This window comes from Hypanus sabinus, chromosome 11 (assembly GCF_030144855.1).
Source record: "Hypanus sabinus isolate sHypSab1 chromosome 11, sHypSab1.hap1, whole genome shotgun sequence".
Classification (NCBI taxonomy): domain Eukaryota; kingdom Metazoa; phylum Chordata; class Chondrichthyes; order Myliobatiformes; family Dasyatidae; genus Hypanus; species Hypanus sabinus.
Genome location: NC_082716.1, coordinates 112,985,530 through 113,007,609, shown reverse-complemented (window position 1 = coordinate 113,007,609; position 22,080 = coordinate 112,985,530). Strand labels below are relative to the sequence as shown.

The 22,080-nt window shown below is 45.1% G+C and overlaps 1 protein-coding gene across 1 annotated transcript; it reads right to left on the bottom strand.

Annotated features, from left to right (window-relative positions):
- Positions 1-1,669: 1,669 nt before the first annotated feature.
- LOC132401640 (gap junction delta-2 protein-like) lies at positions 1,670-21,027 on the bottom strand. The gene is made up of 2 exons (XM_059983656.1): positions 20,951-21,027; positions 1,670-2,522 (listed from the first exon to the last, which is right to left on the bottom strand). The coding sequence occupies exons 1-2, from the start codon at positions 21,019-21,021 to the stop codon at positions 1,670-1,672; spliced, it is 924 nt and encodes a 307-aa protein (XP_059839639.1). The 5' UTR covers positions 21,022-21,027.
- Positions 21,028-22,080: the final 1,053 nt, after the last annotated feature.

Here is a 22,080-nt window from a genome sequence, read left to right as displayed (position 1 = left end):
TTCCCTAAAGGTTAATTGCAGGTTGAGTCAGTGGTAAGGAAGGCAAATCCAATGTTAGTGTTCATTTCAAGAAGACTAGAATATAAAAGCAAGGATGTAATGTTGAGGCTTTATAAGGCACTGGTCAGACCACATTTGGAGCATTGTGAACAGTTTTGGGACAATTAATTAAAAAAGAATAATCTGGCATTGTAGATGGTCCAGAGGAGGTTTGTGAGAATAATTCTAGAAATGAAAAGGTTAGTGTATGAAGAGCATTTGATGGCTCAAGGCCTGTACTCAGTGGAGTTTGTAAGAATGATGGGGAATCTCATTGAAACCTATTGAATACTGAAAGGCCTAGATTGTGGAAAGGATGTGTCCTGTAGCAGGGGAGTCTAGGACCAGAGAACACAGCCTCAGAATTGAGGGAAGCCAATTTACAACAAAGATGAGGAAAAATGTCCTCAGCCAGAGGGTGGTGAATCTGTGGAATTCATTGCCACAGGCGGCTGTAGAGGCCGAGTCATGGGGTTTACTTAAGCAGAAGTTGATAGGTTCTTGATTTGTCAGCGCATCAAAAGTTACGTGGAGAAGGCAATAGAATGGGGTTGAGAGGGAAAATGAATCTGCCAAGCTGAATGCTAATTGGCCAAATGGGTTAACTCTGCTCCTATGCCCTATGGTCCACATTTATCTATTCTGTGTGATATTATGCCCAACTGAAAAGTAAAGGCAGCAAATGTGGATGTTGAGTTTGTTGAGCTGTTCGGGTCTAGTTAGTTCTGATTCTAAATGCAGTCAAGGAAACAAGGTTGGAAATCTGGTTAAATGCATTTAAGACCATGCAAGAGCAATGATGGGTACGGTTTCCCCTCATGCTGTTGGCATTCCCCCAAGAGGACCACAACCTTGGTGTAAGGTTTGGAGGTTTGTGTGCCTCAATGACCTGGAGAACTATGGTGGCTGGAGTGATCATCCATGCCAAACACGTCATAGAGTAGAGGACAGACTATGAGTGGTCCACTGGCCCACCAGGTTCGGGGAGGGCTCATCTCAGGGCTAACAACCCTGACTGGTAAAACAAACTTGTTACGGAAACAGCAATGAAGAATCCTTCTACATCTGAGTGCGACGGTATTCCCGAGTCTCCACCCGGGACTCGCATGACTGACGGGAGTGAAAACCGAGCTACTGAAGCTGAATACCGCCAGAGATGGAAGACACTCATTGCTGCCCTAAATGCCAGTTGCATAAAAGTCAGTAGGTGTTTGGCCCTCTTATTTTACTGGAAAGACACTCTTTGCTAAGCCATAGGGAAATCAAAAAAACTTCAGAGGCTCAGGAATCTGAAATAAAAGTAGAAAGTGCTAGAAAAATGTGGCAGGTCAGGCAGCATCTGAGGGGAGAGAAGCAGACAATTCATTGTCAGAACTGGGCAAGAAAGAGATACAAGGAGAGAAGATGGAGGAAGGGTGTGCAGAGCAAAGGAAATGTGCAATAGGATAGGTCAAGATGACTTAATAGGAGCAGTTAGCAACACGTTAAATTCTTTGTTTGTAGAATCAGAATTAGAAACAGGTTTATTATCACCAGCATATGTCATGAAAGCTGCATGCCACAGTTGTGGACTGAACACAGATCTCTTTCCATAATGTAAAGTATTCGCGCTTAGCTGAGGACATGTTACTTAGACATATGCAGATTCATTGGATTGGGTCCTCCCTTGGCCATTGAAAAATGGGGGGTCCTTCTTCCTAACCTCGACTGCAGATTTTCTCTTGGCTTGCACTCCTTTGATGGCTGCCTTAATCTTCCTCCAGCCCAGGTGGTTGAGCTCAGCCAGGTTGAGAACCACACAGATGCCACTGACCGCAAACATGAAGATCAAGAACACCGTCTTCTCTGTCGGCCTGGACACATAACACTCCACCTCCTTGACGCAAGGGTACCTATCACACTCAAAGATTGCAGGAACATTAAACCCATAAAGAAAATATTGTCCCACCAAGAAGCCAATCTCCAAAACATTTCTGAAGACCACTTGGATAATATAGAATCTTGATATCCCCTCTTGCCGCTGAACTTTTACGCTTTTGCTATGGATCCATCCTGATGTATTAGGATTTTTTTTATTCTCCAAATAGTCTGATTCCACTGCCTTTCCAGACCTTTCAGTATTCTGCCCCAGAGTCCCATTGAGGAGACTGCTTTTTGACTTTTTATTCTCCCTACAGCCTGTGGAGGTTTTGGTGACTTCCCGGTCCAGAGGAGGACCAAGCACAGCGGAGTGTTTGTCCTTCTGTTTGGATGATTGGTGGACCGAATAGGTGATGAAGCAAAGACTCGGCGTGCACACCAGAATGATCTGGAAGACCCAGTACCTGATGTGGGAGATGGGAAATGCCTTATCGTAGCAGGCCTGGTTACAGCCTGGCTGGAGGGTGTTGCACATGAACATGGTCTGCTCGTCCTCATAGACAGTCTCCCCGACAATGGCGACAATCAGAATTCGGAAGATCACAACCACGGTGAGGAGTATCCTGGAGATAAAATGAGAAATTCTTGAAAACAATCGTACAAAAGAATATACAAAAAAACATACAATAAGGGGGGAGCTGTTGTAGTCTGGCGGACTGACCTCTACCTGGCCGAGGCACAGCGACAACTCTCTGATACCTCCTCTTATTTACCCCTTGATCATGACCCCACTAAGGAGCACCAGGCCACTGTCTCCTATACCATCACCAATTTTATTAGCTCTGGGGATCTCCCATCCACTGCCACCAACCTCATCGTTCCCACACCCCGCACTTCACGTTTCTACCTCCTACCCAAGATCCACAAACCTGCCTGTCCAGGTAGACCCATTGTCTCAGCTTGTTCCTGCCCCACCGAACTCATTTCTGCATGCCTTGACACTGTTTTATCCCCCCTTGTTCAATCCCTTCCCACCTATGTTCGTGACACTTCTCACACTTAGAATTTTATCAATGATTTTAAGTCCCTGGCCCCCACTGCCTTATTTTCATCATGGACATCCATTCCCTATATACCTCCATCCACCACCAGGAAGGTCTCAAAGCTCTCTGCTTCTTTTTGGATTCCAGACCTAACCAATTCCCCTCTACCACCACTCTCCTCCGTCTAGCAGAATTAGTTCTTACTCTCAATAATTTCTCCTTTGGCTCCTCCCACTTCCTCCAAACCAAAGGTGTAGCCATGGGCACCCACATGGGTCCCAGTTATGCCTGCCTTTTTGTTGGCTTTGTGGAACAGTCCATGTTCCAAGTCTATACGGGTATCCATCCCCCTCTTTTCCTTTGCTACATTGATGACTGCATTGGCACTGCCTCCTGCACGCATGCTGAGCTCATTGACTTCATAAACTTTGCCTCCAACTTTCACCCTGCCCTCTAATTTACCTGGTCTATTTCTGACACCTCCCTCCCTTTTCTTGATCTTTCTGTCTCCATCTCTGGAGACGGCCTATCTACTGATATCTACTATAAGCCTACAGACTCTTCCAGCTACCTGGACTATTCCTCTTCCCACCCTGTCTTTTGCAAAAATGCTATCCCCTTCTCACAATTCCTCCGTCTCCACTGCATCTGCTCTCAGGATGAGGCTTTTCATTCCATGATGAAGGAGATGTCTTCCTTTTTTAAACAAAGGGGCTTCCCTTCTTCCACCATCAACTCTGCTCTCAAACGCATCTCTCCCATTTCCCGCACATCTACCTTCACCCCATCCGCCGACCACCCCACTCGGGATAGGGTCCCCCTTGTCCTCACCTACCACCCCTCCAGCCTCCGGATCCAATGTATAATTCTCCGTAACTTCCGCCACCTCCAACGGGATCCCACTACCAAGCACATCTTTCCCTCCCCCCCTTCTGCTATCCGTAGGGATTGCTCCCTACGTGACTCCCTTGTCCATTCATCCCCCCCCCCATCCCTTCCCACCGATCTCCCTCCTGGCACTTATCCTTGCAAGCAGAACAAGTGCTACACCTGCCCTTACACTTCCTCCCTCACCACCATTCAGGGCCCCAGACAGTCCTTCCAGGTGAAGCGACACTTCACCTGTGAGTCGGCTGGTGTGGTATACTGCGTCTGGTGCTCCTGATGTGGCCTTTTATATGTTGGTGAGATCTGACGCAGATTGGGAGACCATTTCGCTGAACTCCTACTCTCTGTCCGCCAGAGAAAGCAGGATCTCCCAGTGGCCACATGTTTTAATTCCACATCCCATTCCCATTCTGATATGTCTCTCCATGGCCTCCTCTACTGTCAAGATGAAGCCACACTCAGGTTGGAGGAACAACACCTTATATACCGGCTGGGTAGCCTCCAACCTGATGGCATGAACACTGACTTCTCTAACTTCTGTTAATGCCCCCTTTCCCCTTCTTACCCCATCCCTGATATATTTAGTTTTTCTCCCCCTCCTTTTTTTTTCTTTCTCTCTCTGCCCATCACTCTGCCTGTTCTCCATCTCCCTCTGGTACTCCCCTCCTCCTTTCTTTCTCTCTAGGTCACCCGTCCCATGCTCCTTTCCCTTCTCTAGCTCTGTGTCCCTTTTTCCACTTACCTTTCCAGCTCTCAGCTTCATCCCACCCCCTCCGGTCTTCTCCTACCATTTCGCATTTTCCCCTCCCCCTCCTACTTTCAAATCTCTTACTATCTTTCCTTTCAGTTAGTCCTGACGAAGCGTCTCGGCCTGAAACGTCGATAGTGCTTCTTTCTGTAGATGCTGCCTGACCTGCTGAGTTCCTCCAGCATTTTGTGTGAGTTGCTTTGGATTTCCAGCATCTGCTGATTTTCTCAAGTTTACAAAAGAAAAGAGTTTGTTTTCTTCGACAAAATGCCCCTTAGAACTTTGTGGCTAACTAAATTCTTTTGAAGTGTAGATCTTGGGACATCAAGTTCTACAACACTGACTTTCTCGTCCTTGCTATCCAACTTGCCTGTGTTTGGCCCAAATCCCTCTAAACCTTTTAATGACGTTTACTACTTCTGCTGAAGGGGCTTGTTGTGTCCATTCCGGGGCAGTTTATTCACCTTTGGTCCTCACTGGACACTCAGCTCTCACCTGTGGCTCCACGCAGCCACTTGCATGCCACCACAGGCATACCACTGCCACCCACCCCCCCCCCCCCCCACCCCGTTAGTACACCATTTCGACAAGCGGGCTAAACCATGCAGGCCTCGTACTCCAGAGAGAAAGGGATATGTCTACTGTAGCCTGTGAAGTCAGCTCTAGTGGGCTGGGCTGATGAGATCTACAGTGAGATCCAACGGCCAGGAAGGTGGTACTGCAACACTCCTTGGAGAGCTTAACGGTCATTCACTGCAACCAAGGAAGACACCAGCTGGTGATGCGTGTTTGTACCACTGGACCTGGACTTCTGAGGTCGAGAGAGTGGAACTGTCCCAGTGCAACTGCTTTTCCACTTTAAAGGCTCTCCGCACAAGGTTCCTGTTAATGTCAGATATGATGGACAACCAATCATCATTGCCTTTTAAATTTTGTAATTGTACCTGCTTCTGCAACCTCTTCTGGTATATATACACCACCCTTTGTTTGAAGAGGCATTCCTTTCAGATTTCACATTAGAACTCTGCCCTGTAAGCTTGGACTAACCTATCCTGGGATAAACCCCTTGGCTATTCACCTTATCGTTGCCCCTCATGGTTTTATGAACCTCTGCAATCTCTCCCCTCAGCCTCTTGCTCCAGGGAAAACAGTCCCAGCTTGTCCAGTCTCTCCCTATAACCCAAGCAATATCCTCAAAAGGACAGCATGGTAGCATAATGGTTAGCACGATGCTCTAAGGTACCATTGACCCGCGTTCAATTCCTGCCGCTGCCTATAAGGAGTTTTTACGTTCTCCCCATGACTGTGTGGATTTCTTCCGGGAGCTCCGGTTTCTTCCCACAATTCAAAGATGTACAGGTTCGTAGGTTAATTGGTCATTATGAATTGTCCTGTGGTTAGGCTAGGGTTGAATCAGGAGTTGCTGGGCTTGTTGGGCCGGAAAGGCCTACTCCTCACTGTATCTCAACCAATAAATAAATAAAGTTGGGTTTTTTGCACCTTCTCAAGTTTAATGACATCCTTCATGAACTTCATGCAGTACTTGGAATGTGGCCTTACCAGTGTTTTGTATGGCTGTAACATGATCTCCCAACTCCTGCGCTCACTATTCTGACCAATGAAGTCAAGTGTATCAAGTGCTGAAGGAACTCAGCAAGTCAGACCCAAAACATCTATTGAGGGGAATAAACAGTTGATTGTACAGGCCAAGGTCTTTCTCAGGACTGGAAATAAAGGGAAAAGAAAGAAAGAAGTACAAGGTAGTAGGTGGTAGGTGAAACCAGCAGAGGTGGAGGGGTAAAGTAAAGAGCTGAGAAGTCGATTGGTGAAAGAGGTAAAGGGCTGGAGAAGGGCGTATTTGATGGGAGAAGACAGAAGGTTTTGGAGATGACCCCCTTTTTCACCATTCCTCATTCCTCTTTCCCTCTCTAACGTTATCTCCTTACCTGCCCATCACTTCTCTCTGGTGATGTTTTTCTTTGAACTGGTTCCATGCTTTTAGTGGCTCTCTGCAGCAAGATGAATCTCAGGGTTGCATACTTCTTACATACTTTGATAAAAAAATGTACTCTGACTTAGAATCTTTGTGAGAGAGAAGTGGGGGAGAATATGCTGAAAGCTTTGTCATGGAGCTCAATTTTACAGAGGGTCTTTAACAACGGACAAGGGAGAGTTAGGTTCAAAGTTTAAAGTTATTATCAAAGTACTTATATGTCACCATACTCAACCCTGAGATTCATTTTCTTGTGGGCATACTCAATAAGATCTATAGAATAGTAACCATAACAGAATCAAAGAAGACCACCCAACCAGGGTGTTCAATCAGAGTGCAGAAGACAACAATCTGTGCAAATATAAAAAGAAAGAAAGAATAATAATAAATAAATAAGCAATATGTATTGAGAACATGAGACGAAAAGTCCTTGAAAATGAGTCCATAGGTTGTGGGAACATTTCAAAGATGGGGCGAGTGAAGTTATTCTCTTTGGTTCAAGAGCCTGATGGTTGAGGGGTAGTAACTGTTCCCGAACCTGGTGGTGTGAGACCTGAGGCTCCTGTACCTTCTCCCTGATGGCGGCAATGAGAAGAGAGCATGGCCTGGGTGGTGGGCTGTACCTAGTGATGGATGCTGCTTTCCTGTGACAACACTTTGTCAAGAATAGCTGAAGTTCAAAGTAAATTTATTATCAAAGTAATAACAAAGAAACAACAAAATCAAGCAAAATAATAATAAACAAGCAATAACTATTGATCACATGAGATGAAGAGTCCTTGAAAGTGACTCCATTGGTTGTGGGAACATTTCATTGATGGGGCAAGTGAAGCTATCCCCTTTGGTTTAAGAGCCTGATGGTTGAGGGGTAATTGCTGTTCCTGAACATGAATTACAGGGTTTAGGATCCAAAGTAATGGTTGCCAATGTTGGAGAAATTATAGCAAGAAAGTGCAAGATCCAGAGATCGAGGAACAGAGAGATATCGGAGCAATTCCAGCAATAAAGTCCACAGATAGATGAAAATTTTAGAACAGAGTGTTGAATAATATCCAAGTAACATCTTGTAATTCACTCATCCGGGAAAATAGCTTCTGTGCTTTGACCTTGAATCAGTGAACCACGCGGCTCACCTCTGCCCATTTCCTTTGTTTCATGAGCACCATGTGTTCAAAGCTCCACAGTCCCAGATTACTGTTTGAGTTGAATGCTGTAACTGCATCACATCATGTTCTGCAGGTGGCCTTGCGTTATACATCATTGTTCATTGAAATGCTGCCAGATGATCCTCAGCGTATCTTCCCTCTGTCAGAACGTCATGAATTTGTCCATCTTCATGAACAGGAGAAATCTGGAAAGGTCTTCAGTGAGATACTGAGGGAGTGCCACACTGCCAATGATGCCATCATCTTTCTCATGAGATAGCAATGGTTCAATTTAACATCAGAGAATGTATACAGTATACAACATGAAATTCTTACTCTTCACAGCCATCCATAAAACAGAAGAAAACTCCAAAGAATGAATGACAGAAACCCAAAGACCCCTCTCCCCTTCTTGGGCACAAGCAGCAGCAAGACGATCAACCCTCTCCCTACTTGCTCCAGCAGAAGTACCGAGACCTTGAGACCTTGATCAGAATCCATTAAAACTACAGTTCCATCCCAAAACTTCAGTATATCAGTCAGGCTCTCTCTCTTTCTCAACAACAAGGAAGAGAGAGGTTGCTCTTGCAAGGCTCTGTCTGCTCCAAAACAGGCACCGTTTTTAGAATTAAAGTAGTGAGTTCTTCTCAATGTTCAGATCTAAGTTTATCCCTCAATTAATGGCACCAAATGAAAGACTATTAGCATCATAGCCGTCGTTGTTTTTGGCCAATTTTTCTACAGAAGTGGTTTGACATTGCCTTCTTCTGGTGTTTACATGACAGGTGATCCCACCCCTCCAGCCACTATTAATACCAGAACGTAATTTGCACCGGCTGCTCATACGACCATCCACCACTTGCTCCCATGGCTTCACGTGACCCTGATCAGGAGTGGGGGCGTGAGGCAGTTGGCTAAGCAGGTGCTGCACCTTGCCCAAGGGTGACCTTACACCTCCCTTGGTAGAGATGTATCTCCGCCCTACCCCCCTTAACGTACACAAGATTGTCACAGCCGAGGGGTGGGGGTGAGGGGGTTAATACAGATAAGCTCCCAGTCGTGTGGTGCACCCCAAATAGTCTCTGACAATCAAGTCCAGCTCCTGGCCTTCACAGTTGACTTAGCTACTTGGCCCAGCAGAACTGTTTCTACTGACAGGAGAAAGGGCAAAGGCAGATTACTGGCACCTTAAAACTAGTCACTTCGGGCAGCTCTTTCTCAAACCTCCACTAGCTTGTGGCTATACCTACTCATGGGGAAGGCTTTGGAAGTAAACCCAGAACAAAACTCCGGGGCTGCCATTCCTTTGGATTCCTCAGATGTGTGGAGAGGGGATCTTGCTATATGGGAACAACTTGCTCTCCCTATTGTACTCCTGGCTTGAGTCTAGATAGAATGTAACGTCCATAGTTGAATTCAACCAACAGAGAGCCTCACAACACACGACTGAGGAGCTCAGCAGGTCAGGTGATTGGTGGAAGAGTGATAGGAGAGGAGAGTGGGTCATGTGATAAAGGGAAAGAGGAGAGACGTCAAAGCGAAGTGACAGCAGGTGAGGGGAAGAGAGGGGGTGAGAAGGGAGCCAGATTCGGGAAAGGGAAAGGGGGAGAAATTACGGGAATTTGGAGAAATTGATTTTCATGACATCAGGTTGAAGACTACCCAGACGAAATATGGCATGTTGCTCCTCCAACCTGAGAGTGGCCACATCCAGATTGTAGAGGAGGCCATGGACTGACATTTCAGAAAGCAGAAGGGGAGTGGAATTAGAATGATTGGAACCCAACTTGCCATCGATACATTGTTGTTCGTGGGATCCTGTATTGCTCATGTTGTTTACCAAGAGTAACTACACTCCATTGACCATAACACTCGTTGGGATGCTCTGATGTATGAATCTACATGCCTGAGATGCTGCTGCAAATATTTTCTTGGACCTGTACCTCGCTGTCCTTGACGATAAACTCAACTTGATGTGAATTTATTGCAAAAGGTACTACAGAAATACGAGATATCTCATTCTCTGTAGTATAGATAAGGAAAGGATTAAATTTGATTCCTCTTTGGTATACTGTATGCTAAAAAGTTTAACACAAAATGGAAGTTTGTAAGACAAAATGGTGTTAGTCTGGGATGTGTGAATACTTGAGAAACTGCAAGGGAACCAATCCAGAGCCAAGTTTTGAGAACTTAGTGTGAGTACCAGAATTCAGTCGTGAGAGTAGGTAATGGTAACAGTCTGTTTTTAGAGCAGCTTGTGCTTGAGCCTACTCGGGGAAAGGCTGTCTTAGATCGGGTGTCGTGTAATCATCTAGATCTTATTAGGGAGCTTAATGTAAAGGAACTCTTAGAAGGCAGTGATCATAACATGACTGAATTTACACTGCAGTTTGAGAGGGAGATGTATTAGTATCGCAATGGAATAAAGGAAATTCCTACCTAAAGGGAACTGAGTGTGTATTTTGCATCAGTCTTCACAGTGGAAGATGTCTATAGTACTCCGGACATTCAGGAGTGTCAGGGAAGTGAAGTTTGTGCAGTGAAAATTATAACTGAGAAGGTGCTCAGGAAGCTTAATGGTCTGAGGGTGGATAAATCTCCTGGACCTGATGGAATGCACCCTCGGGTTCTGAAGGAAGTAGCTGGAGAAATCACAGAGGCATTAACAGTGATTTTTCAATAATTGATAGATTCTGGCATTGTACTGGATTACTGGAAAATTACAAATGTTACTCCACTATTTAAGAAGGGTGGGAGGCAGCAGAGAGGAAACTAGAGACCTGTTAGCCTGACATCAGTGGTTGGGAAGTTGTTGGAATTGATTGTTAGAGATGAGATTAGGGAACACCTGGAGGCACAGGACAAGATAGGCCAAAGCCAGCATGGTTTCCTAAAAGGAAAATCCTGCCTGACAAACTTACTGAAATTTTTTGAGGAAATTACAAAGGAGATACAGTGGATGTGGTGTACTTGAATTTTCAGAAGGCCTTTGACAAGGTGCCGCATATGAGGCTGCTTAGCAATATAAGAGCCCATGAAATTACAGGGAAGTTACTAGCACGGGTGGAGCATTGGCTGATCAGCAGAAAACAGAGAGTGGGAATAAAGGGATCCTATTCTGGCTGGCTGCCGGTTACCACTGGAGTTCCACAGGGGTCAGTGTTCGGACTGCTACTTTTTACAATGTATGTCAATGATTTGGACTATGGGATTAATGGATTTGTGGCTAAATTTGCTGATGATATAAAGATAGCTGGAGGAGCGGGTAGTGTTGAGGAAACAGAGGGCCTGCAGAGACACTTAGATAGTTTAGCGGAATGGGCAAAGAAGTGGCAAATAAAATACAATGTTGGAAAGTATGGTCATGCACTTTGGTGGAAGAAATAAATCGGCAGACTATTATATAGATGGGGAGAGAATTCAAAATGCAGAGATGCAAATGGACTTGGGAGTCCTTGTGCAAGATGTCCTAAATGTTAACACTCCGGGTTGAGTCAGTGGTGAAGAAGGCAAATGCAATGTTGGCATTCATTTCTAGAGGTATAGAATATGACAGCAGGAATGTGATGTTGAGGCTCGATAAGGCACTCGTGAGACCACACTTGGAGTATTGGGTGCAGTTTCTGGCTCCTTATTATAGAATGAATATACTGACATTGGAGAGGGTTCAGAAAAGATTCACAAGAATGATTCCAGGAATGAGAGGGTTACCATATGAGGAACATCTGGCAGCTCTTGGGCTGTATTCCCTGGAGTTCAGGAGAATGAGGGGGGGATCTCATAGAAACATTCCGAATGTTAAAAGGCCTGAACAGATTAGATATGGCAAAGTTACTTCCCATGGTAGGGAAGTCTAGGACAAGAGGGCACGACTTCAGGATTGAAGGACATCCATTTACAACAGAGATGTGGAGAAATTACTTCAGTCAGAGGGTGGTAAATCTGTGGAATTTGTTGCCACAAGTGTCTGTGGAAGCCAAGTCATTGGGTGCATTTAAGGCGATAGCTAGGTTCGTGATTAGCATCAAAGAGTATGGGGAGAAGGCAAGGGAGTGGGGATGACTGGAAGAATTGGATCAGCTCATGATTGAATGGCGGAGCAGACTCGATGGGCTGAAGGGTTCCTATATCTTATGGTCTTATAGTGCTGAGGAAGCAATGCGGTTGCAGCAGAACTTAGACAGATTGGAAGAATGGGCAAAAGAAGTGGGATATGGAATGAGGTGTTGGGAAATGTATGATTATGCATTTTAGTAAAAGGAACAATAGTGCGCACTGTTATCTAAATGGGAGCAGGTTCAAACATCAGAGAGACTTAGGAATCCTCGTGCAAGACTCCCAGAAGATTAATTTACAGGTTGAGTCTGTGGTAAAGAAGGCAAGTGCAATGTTGACATTTATTTCAAGGGGATGGAACATAAAAGCAAGGAGATAATGCTGAGTTTTTATAAGACACTAGTCAGGCTGCACTTGGAGTATTGTGAATTTTTTGGGCTCCATATCTCAGAAAGGATATGTTGTCATTGGAGAGAGTCCGGAGGAGGTTCACAATGATTATTCTGGGAATGAAGGAGTTAACATAAGAGGAGTGTTTGGAGCTTTGGACCTGTACTCACTGGAATTTCGAAGAATATAGAGGGATCTCATTGAAACCTACCGAATGTTGAAAGGACCAGCCAGGGTGGATTTGGAGAGGATGATTCCTATGGAGGGGGTATCCAGAACTAGAGGGCACAGCCTCAAAAGTGAGGGGCAACCTTTTTGAACAGAGGTAAGAAGGAAATTTTTTAGCCAGAGAGATGTGAATATGTGGAATGCTCTGCCACAGAGGCCAAGTCCGTGGATATATTTAAGGCAGAAGTTGATCATTTTCTGATTGGTCAGAGCATGAAAGGATATGGTGAGAAGGCAGGTGTATGGATTTGAGTTGGATCCAGGATCAGTCATGATGAAATGGCAGAGCAGACCTGATGGGCTGAATGGCCTAATTTTGCTCCTATGTCTTATGGTCTGTATTTTTGTCTGGGCAAGTACAGTATTTAAGAAAAGAAAGGGTTGCCAATCTGGCATCCATGGACTCCTTCCTTAATGGTAGGTGTCCATGCATAAAAAAAAGGGCAAATTTCTTTGTGCAAGGCGAATCTCTTAGGCGAGAGAGACAGGGAGGGGAGAGAGGAGAATGGTAAAAGAGGGAGAGGGAAGGAGAAAGTAAGGAAGGGAGAGAGAGTGAGGGGAGGGGTAAGAAGAAAGAAAGAGAGGGAGAAGGAAGGAGAGGGAGGGAGAAAGAGAGGGGGAAGAGAAGGAGAGAAAGAGAGGGAGAAGAAAGGAAAGTGTGAGAAAGGGAGGGAGAGTGAGGGAGGGGATGGAGGGGGAAGAGAGAGAGATGACGGAGAGAGACAGAGTGAGAGAGAGAAAGAGAGAGTGACTCTAGAGAGGCTGTCAGTCACTTGCCATTCCCTCCGGAAGTAGATTGTGTAGCAAGGCACAGTGATGGGTTGATAATTATTATTTTGGCTCTTTTACTGGTAATTATAGACCAGTGAGCCTTACGTCTGTGGTGGGAAAGCTGTTGGAAGAGATTCTTAGAGATAGAATCTATGGGCATTTAGAGAATCATGGTCTGATCAGGGACAGCCAACATGGCTTTGTGAAGGGCAGATCGTGTCTAACAAGCCTGATAGAGTTCTTTGAGGAGGTGACGAGGCATATAGATGAGGGTAGTGTAGTGGATGTGATCTACATGGATCTTAGTAAGGCATTTGACAAGGTTCCACACGGTTGGCTTATTCAGAAAGTCAGAAGGCATGGGATCCAGGGAAGTTTGGCCAGGTGGATTCAGAATTGGCTTGCCTGCAGAAAGCAGAGGGTCGTGGTGGAGGGAATACATTCAGATTGGAGGGTTGTGACTAGTGGTGTCTCACAAGAATCTGTTCTGGGACCTTTACTTTTCGTGATTTTTATTAACGACCTGGATGTGGGGGTAGAAGGGTGGGTTGGCAAGTTTGCAGACGACACAAAGGTTGGTGATGTTGTAGATAGTGTAGAGGACTGTTGAAAACTGCAGAGAGACATTGATAGGATGCAGAAGTGGGCTGAAAAGTGGCAGATGGAGATCAATCCAGAGAAGTGTGAGATGGTACACTTTGGAAGGACAAACTCCAAGGCAGAGTACAAAGTAAATGACAGGATACGTGGTAGTGTGGAGGAGCAGAGGGATCTGGGGGTACATGTCCACAGATCCCTAAAAGTTGCCTCACAGGTAGATAGGGTAGTTAAGAAAGCTTATGGGGTGTTAGCTTTCATAAGTCGAGGGATAGAGTTTAAGAGATGCGATGTAATAATGCAGCTCTATAAAACTCTAGTTGGGCCACACTTGAAGTACTGTGCCCAGTTCTGGATGCCTCACTATAGGAAGGATGTGGAAGCATTGGAAAGGGTACAGAGGAGATTTACCAGGATGCTGCCTGGTTTAGAGAATATGGATTATGATCAGAAATTAAGGGAGCTAGGGCTTTACTCTTTGGAGAGAAGGAGGATGAGAGGAGACGTGATAGAGGTATACAAGATATTAAGAGGAATAGATAGAGTGGACAGCCAGTGCCTCTTCCCCAGGGCACCACTGCTCAATACAAGAGGACATGGCTTTAAGGTAAGGGGAGGGAAGTTCAAGGGGAATACTAGAGGAAGGTTTTTTACTCAGAGAGTGGTTGGTGCGTGGAATGCACTGCCTGAGTCAGTGGTGGAGGCAGATACACTCGTGAAGTTTAAGAGACAATTAGACAGGTATATGGAGGAATTTAAGGTGGTGGGGGGGTTATATGGGAGGCAGGGTTTGAGGGTCGGCACAACATTGTGGGGCGAAGGGTCTGTAATGTGCTGTACTGTTCTATGTTCTATGTTTTACTACTTCATTAACCATTCCTTTCCGTATTTTATTCTGAATAATCATATGAACTATTAAAGTAATTTCTTATAACATTTACCACATGTACAGTGCCTCCTTTGTATATGTTTGTTGCTGATGAATTAGAAAAGAACAAGGAATGAATGTAACAATATCTTTGTTATAGTACAGCATGCAATGTAAGAGTGGGGTAATTTGACATATTATGGTACATTCTTTGTTTGTGACCAGGATATGAATTGAGGAGTGATTGCACAAATTGAAACTTTAGAGTTTAATTGAAAATTTAATGGCAGAAGTGGAATTTCCCAGTTGGCAAACATTTCAATGCTGATTCCCATTCCTGTTCTAAAATGTCAGTCCGTGGCCTTCTTTTGTGCCACAATGAGGCTGCCCTTAGGGTGAGGAAGCAACACCTTATATTCCATCTAGATAGCTTCCAACCTGATGGCATGAATATCAATTCCTAATTCCAGTTCAAAAAAACTACCCTCCCACTTCCCTTTTCTTCTATTCCCCACTGGCCTCTTATATCTTCTCACTTGCCTATCACCTCCCCCCGGTGCCCCTCCTTCCCTTTGCCCCAGGTCCAACCTCCTCTCCTATCAGATTCCTTCATTTCCAGCCCTTTACCTTTCCTACTCACCTGGCTTCACCCACCTCCTTCCAGCTATCCTTCTTCACCTCTACCTACTTTTTATTCTAGCATCTTCCCCTTTCCTTTCTAGTTCTAATGAAAGGTCTTGGCCCAAAATACAACAGTTTATTTATTTAACCAACACACACAAAATGCTGGTAGAACACATCTGACCAGGCAGCATCTATAAGGAGAAGCACTGTCGACGTTTCGGGCCGAGACCCTTCGTCAGGACTAACTGAAGGGAAAGATACTAAGAGATTTGAAAGTAGTGGGGGGGAGGGGGAAATGCGAAATGATAGAAGACAGGAGGGGGTGGGATGAAGCTAAGAGCTGGAAAGGTGATTGGCGAAAGTGATACAGAGCTGGAGAAGGGAAAGGATCATGGGACAGGAGGCCTCAGGAGAAAGAAAGTTGGGGGGGGGGAGGCACCAGAGGGAGATGGAGATCAGGGAAACAACTAAATATGTCAGGGATTGGGTGAGAAGGGGAGGAGGGGCATTAAAGGAAGTTAGAGAAGTCAATGTTCATGCCATCAGGTTGGAGGCTACCCAGCCGGTATATAAGGTGTTGTTCCTCCAACCTGAGTGTGGCTTCATCTTGATAGTAGAGGAGGCCATGGATAGACATATCAGAATGGGAATGGGACGTGGAATTAAAATGTGTGGTCTTTATATATATTGATGAGACCTGACACAGACTGGGAGACTGTTTCGCTGAACACCTATGCTCGGGCCGCCGGAGAAAGCGGGATCTCCCAGTGGCCACACATTTTAATTCCACGTCGCATTCCCATTCCGATAGACTCCAAGAGTCTGGAACCAGAGAACAGTGACTAAATATTTGAAGCAGGATTTCTTGAATGAAATTTGGAATTATGTATTTATGGAGTTAAGTCACAGATCAGTCAAGATCTCAATGATTCTTAAGACAAAAGAAACAGCAGTTGTTGGAATATAGAGCATCAATCAATCGATCAGCATCTGTGGAAGGAAAGGAATTGTCAGCATTTTGAGTATGATCCTGATGCTGTTGAACCTGCTGAGTTTCTCTGGCAGATTGTTTGCTACAACAGGTTGAAAGTCCTTATTGTTTATTATGAAGTGGATGATAGGGATACAGACCAAACTATGGGAAGACTAGGTTCTGATGAGACCTCATATGGAGGAGGGGAGGAAGCTGTTCTTAAACCATTGAGTGTGTGCCTTCAGGCTCCTGTACCTCTTCCATGAGAAGACTGCATGTCCTGGTTGATGGGGGTCCTTAGCCCTCCACTTTTCTAGAGACATTGGCTTTTGAAGGTGTCCTTGATTCTGGGGAGCCGCCAGCTGAGTTTGCAGCTTTTTCTGATCCTGTGCAGTGGCCCCTCCATGCCAGCCGGTGATGCAACCAGCCAGAATGGTCTCCAGGTTCACGTGATGAGGAAGTCAAGGATCCAGTTGCGGAGGACGGTATGGAGGTTTTGAAGCTTGTTGATTCATTCTGAGAGTGTAATTGTGTTAAACACTGAGCAGTAATAGGCAAACTGCAGTGGGTCCAGGCCCTTGCTGAGGCAGGAGTTAATTCTGGCCATGACCAACCTCTCAAAGTACTTCTTCACAGCAGATATGAATGCAACTGGGTGCTAGTCATTGAGGCAGTTCACCCTGTTCTTCTTGGGCACTCGTATAATTGTCACCCTTTTGAAGTAGGCGGAAACCTTAGATTGCAACAGTGAGAGACTGAAGATGTCCTTGAACAGTCCCACCAGTTGATTGGCACAGGTTTTCAGAGCCTTACCAGGTACACTTCTAGGGCCTGACAACTTGCGAGTGTTCACTCCCTTGAAAGATGTTCTGACCGGTCTCTGAGACTGAGGTCACAGGGTCACCCGATGCTGCAGGGATTCGCACAGTGTAGTTTTGTTCTCCCTTTCAAAGTGTGCATAAAAGGCATTGAGCTCTTCTGGGAGGGAAGCATCACAGCCATTTATGTTAGATTTTGCCTTGTAGAAAGTAATGGCCTGCAAATCCTGCCTGAGCTGATGTGCGTCTCTAGCTTCAATCGGAAATGTTTTCTTGCTCTTAAAGTAGCCTTCTGTAGGTTGTACCTGGATGTTTTGTGTAGTTCTTGATCACTGGTCTTGAATTCCATAGATCTAGCCCTCAGCAGACTACAAATATCCTGGTTCATCCACAGCTTTTGCTTTGGGTATATCCTCAAAGGCACATACTAATCTACACTGGTCTTGATGTAGTTGTTGACAACTGTGGCACATTCACTCAGACTCAGAGATGAATCCCTGAATATTGTCCAGTCAACTGACTCAAAACAGTGGGGGAGTCCGGGACCAGAGGCAGAGCCCAAGAATACAAGGACATCCCTTTAGAAAGGAGATGAGGAGGAATTTCAGCTGTGGAAGCCAAGTCATCGAGTATTTTTAAAGCAGAGGTTGATAAGTTCTTGATTAATAAGGGTGTGGAAATTTACAGGGAGAAGGCAGGACAATGGGATTGAGAGAATAAGTTCGCCATGATGGAATGGCGGAGCAGACTCGATGGGCCACAAAGCCTAATAATTTTGCTCTATGTCTTATGTTCTTATGGACTCTCCCTGACCTTGCCTGTTTAAGTATTTCCTTTTCAGATATTTAATATTTCCCTTTTAAAAGTTAAGTGGTTTCTATTTCTGACACACTTTTACAATCGGTGCCCTAGCAACCTTATAAATAAAATAAATTCCTCTTAGCTCTGTTTTGATGCTAATCTGAACTTCCTCAGTTTCTTGTTACCGCTTCATTAGCGGTGGGAGGGATTCTTCCCATTTATCAGGATCACTTCAAACACCTTTGACAGGTCTCTGAAACATCTGTGTTCCCGTAAAGATAACCTGTAGTTAGAACCATAGAACATACATTTCACTCCATTGTTAAGATAATGGAAAGCTTCAGAATAATCACATAAAAATTTCTTTGTCGGCTTTGGAAAGGTGAAAGATGAAATGTTTGCAGAGGTTCACAAACTAGGGTCCACAGACCCCTTGCTTAATGGTGTTGCTCCACAGCAGAAAAAAGTTGGGAATCCCTGGTTTAAGGGGAACATGGAGGGGAAACATCTTCACTCAGAGGGTGGTGACAGTGTGGGATGAACTGTCAGTGTAACTAGTGGATGTGATTTCAATTTCACCTTCAAAGAGAGCTTTGGATAGGTACGTGGAAGGAAGGGCTATGGAGGGCTATGGTCCTGGTGCAGTTCGATGAGACCGGTCAGTTTAAATAGTTCAGCACAGACTGCATGGGCCAAAGAGCCTGTTTCTGCACTGTAGTTTTCTATGATTCTATAACATCCTTACTAATCAAGGACTTATGAACCTCTGCTTTAAACGTACCCATGACTCAGCCATCACAGATTGTTTTAGCTGACTGGTCAGTCTAGAACATAAGTTCCCACACTGGGGTCCATGGTTCCCCGATTAATGGTATTGGTCCGTGGCATAGAAAAGGTTGTCTTTCAAAAGTTTACCTTCTCCAGTAGAGAAAGCCCATCAGTCCCATTCCTTCATTCGTTCCCCCGCCCAGAAAACTATTTTCTATCTGATTCTCTCTTGAAAATAGAGTAACTTGCCTATTCCATTTCTGATTGCACCCCTATGTGGTAAGCTCAGGAATACCAGTGGAAATAAAAGAGACTGCAGATCCTGGAATCTTGGAGCACACACAGTCTCTCCACTCTCAGACCTGATGCAGAAAGTCTTGGCCCAAAATGTCGACAACTTCGCAACTCCCAGCGATGCTCCTTGGCCGCTGAGTCCTTCCAGCACATTACATGTTTCTCAGGAATAATGTTATTAAAACTACCAATGGGGAACATTTCTTTGCCTCTGAGTCAAAATTGTGGATCCAGTTCCCCTCTAGGTGTCTGTGGTGGAAATTACCACAGTGATTGATGAAAGGAGGCCTGCACTGTTCAAAGGCTTATCTTTTAGATGGGACTTTAACAAAGACCATTGACTGCCTTCTTTAGCCAAAATGGTGCCACTTAACTTCACGGGTCAAGCATCCTGGGCTAATTCTTCACCCAACAACACAGAAGGTAATAGATAATGTGGTCCAGAGCGTGGCCATTATTGAGAGTTTGCTATATGCAAATTGGCTGCCAGATTTCCTACACTACAGCAATGACCATACAAAAATACTTAACGTAATTAGCTGTAACATACCTAGGGACATTCTGAAAGGGATGCCAAAAGCACCATAGAAATATACATCTTTACTTTATCAAAGGTATCTCTCTCATTATTATTGACAGTAATTCCAGATAGGGTAAATGCAAGCAGGTTTTTTCCACTAAGGTTTGGTGAGATGACAACTAGACATCTTGGGTTAAGGGTGAAAGGTGAAAAGTTTAGGGGGAACATGAGGGGAAACTTTCACTCAGAGGGTTGTGAGCGAGTGGAACGAGCTGCCAGTGCAAGTGGTGTACACAAGCTTAATTTCAATGTTTAAGAGAAGTTTAGAGAGGTGTTTGGGTGGTAGGGCTATGGTCCTGGTGCAGGTGGATGGGAGTCAGCAGTTCAATTGGTTTGGTATGGACTAGATGGACTGAAGGGCCTGTTCTGCGCTGCACTTTTCTAAGAGTCTATAACTCTATTGCAGAACTCTGGTCTGAATTAATTTTGGTTTCAGATTTACTAGGTTTCTTGTTGCTGGCATTGTAGTTTTATTAGATGGCTCTGGGTCATCAAAAATAAAAAATGCATGCACACACAGACACACACCTAGCAACAAGCACACATACAGACCAGAAGCACAACCAGACAGACCAACAAACACAAGCATACGTACATAGTCAAACACATCCTCAACACACACACACCCAGAAGCACAATCAGACACCTACACACACTAACATAAACACAAATATTAACACAGACACCTCCAAGAGGACCACAACCTTGTCGTACGGCTTGGAGGCTTGCATGGCTCGACCCGGAGAGCTATGTTAGCTAGAGTTTGGGCTTTATGCTTTGGCTCTTGGTGGGGTCACCCATGTCAAACAGGTCAAAGGGTAGTGGCCAGACTACGAGTGGCCCACCGGTCCTCCAGGTTCGGGGGTTCAGCTCAGGGCTAACAACCCTGACTGGTCAAACAAAATTTTTACAAAAACGTCAAAGAAGAATCCTTCCACATTGGAGTGTGATGGTATTCCTGAGTCTCCACCCGGGACTTGCATGACTGACAGGAGTGAAAACCGAGAGGAAGCTACTGGCATGATGAAGGAAATCCTGAATATCTCCAAGACCAAGGTGCACTGAAGAGGCAGAAATGAGGATCCTGACCCACACCTGGGGCACAATAGAGAAGATGGCCAAGGACAGACAGAGATAGAGGACCTTCATCACTACCCGAAACAGCAGTGTCGTGACTGGCAGTAACTAACTAACTAACATAGACAGGCAAACGCTCAGCACAAGCATGTATGTGAACACACACTCACACAAAATATATATACAGTGTATTTGCATAAAATGTTAATTGCACATTTTCTAGCAAAAAAAAAAGAATTAATTTAGAAATCAACACAAAAATATTGAAAAGTTAGTTTGTGCCTGTACGTTTTACAAAAGGGCAGGGCTGCACTTTGCAGAAAGGGCTATCCCACTCAGTGGGGACAGGCTTTGCCTGAGAGGCTGCCCACTCACCCCTCCCCTCTTACCTGCCAATCATGGTGGAATGCTGCTGCACGGCTGCCTCCAGGAGCCGCTCCAGAATGGTCCACTCACCCATGTCCAAAAGTGCTTCAGAATCAAAGGGGAGAATAAAACAAAGGCGTCTGTTCTTCCTCTCGATACCTTTTCAAGAGGCTGCTGCACAGCTTAAGGGGTGTGGGAGATCTCTCCTTGGTTTTAAACAACCGCTGTTGTTAAGTCACATTCCCTCACTCTCCCGGCGCCGCCTGCAGAGATCCACACATTTGAGAGATTATCACTGGAGTTTCCTTCAATAATCAGGTTCAGAGGCCAACGCAAGAGGGCTTTTCAGTTTCGTGCCTTTTTTTAATCTTCCCTTAACTGGATTTCAATTCCCCCAAAGCCAGGAGAGGTCCAACACAGAAGCAGCTCAGCTGTGCTCGTGTTGAAGTGCATTCTGAAATGAGTCTCTCACTAGCAAACTCAAATGAATAAAAACAGCGCTGTGCAAAAGGCTGGGCTTCCATCCATCAGTAATTGTTCCCAAAAAAAGCCCAAAGGCTTGACTTCCTAGTCTAAATTAACACTGATGGCTTCTCTCCCTTAGGTTCTGGAGTCATGTGACCCTCTCCTAGAGTAAGATGCCAACAATTTGAAATGACTGTTTTAAAAGGCTTGCATTTGCAATATGTCTATGAAATTGTGAGGGGCACAGATAGGGTGAATGCACGCAGCCTTTTCCCCAGAGCCAAAGAATTAAGAACTGGAGAGCAGAGGTTTATTTAAAGCATGATAACATAGTGGTCAGCACATCACTTTACCGTACCAGTGCCCAGGGTTCAATTCCCACCGCTGCCTGTAAGGAGCTTGTACGTTCTCCCTGTGACTGTGTGGGTCTCCTCACACAGCCCAAAGACGTACTGCTTGGCAGGTTAATTGGTCATTGTAAATTGTCCAGTGATTAGGCTCAGGTTAAATCAGGGGCTGCTGGGCTGGCACGGCTCGAAGGGCCAGAAGGTCCTATTCCGCATTGTATCTCAATAATAAATAAATGAAGTGGAGCTTGTTTAGTCAGAGGTTACAGGGTGAATGGGGCAGAGAGGGATAATAGAGCAGTCATGATGGAGTGGCAAAGCAGACTCTGAAGTCTCACTGA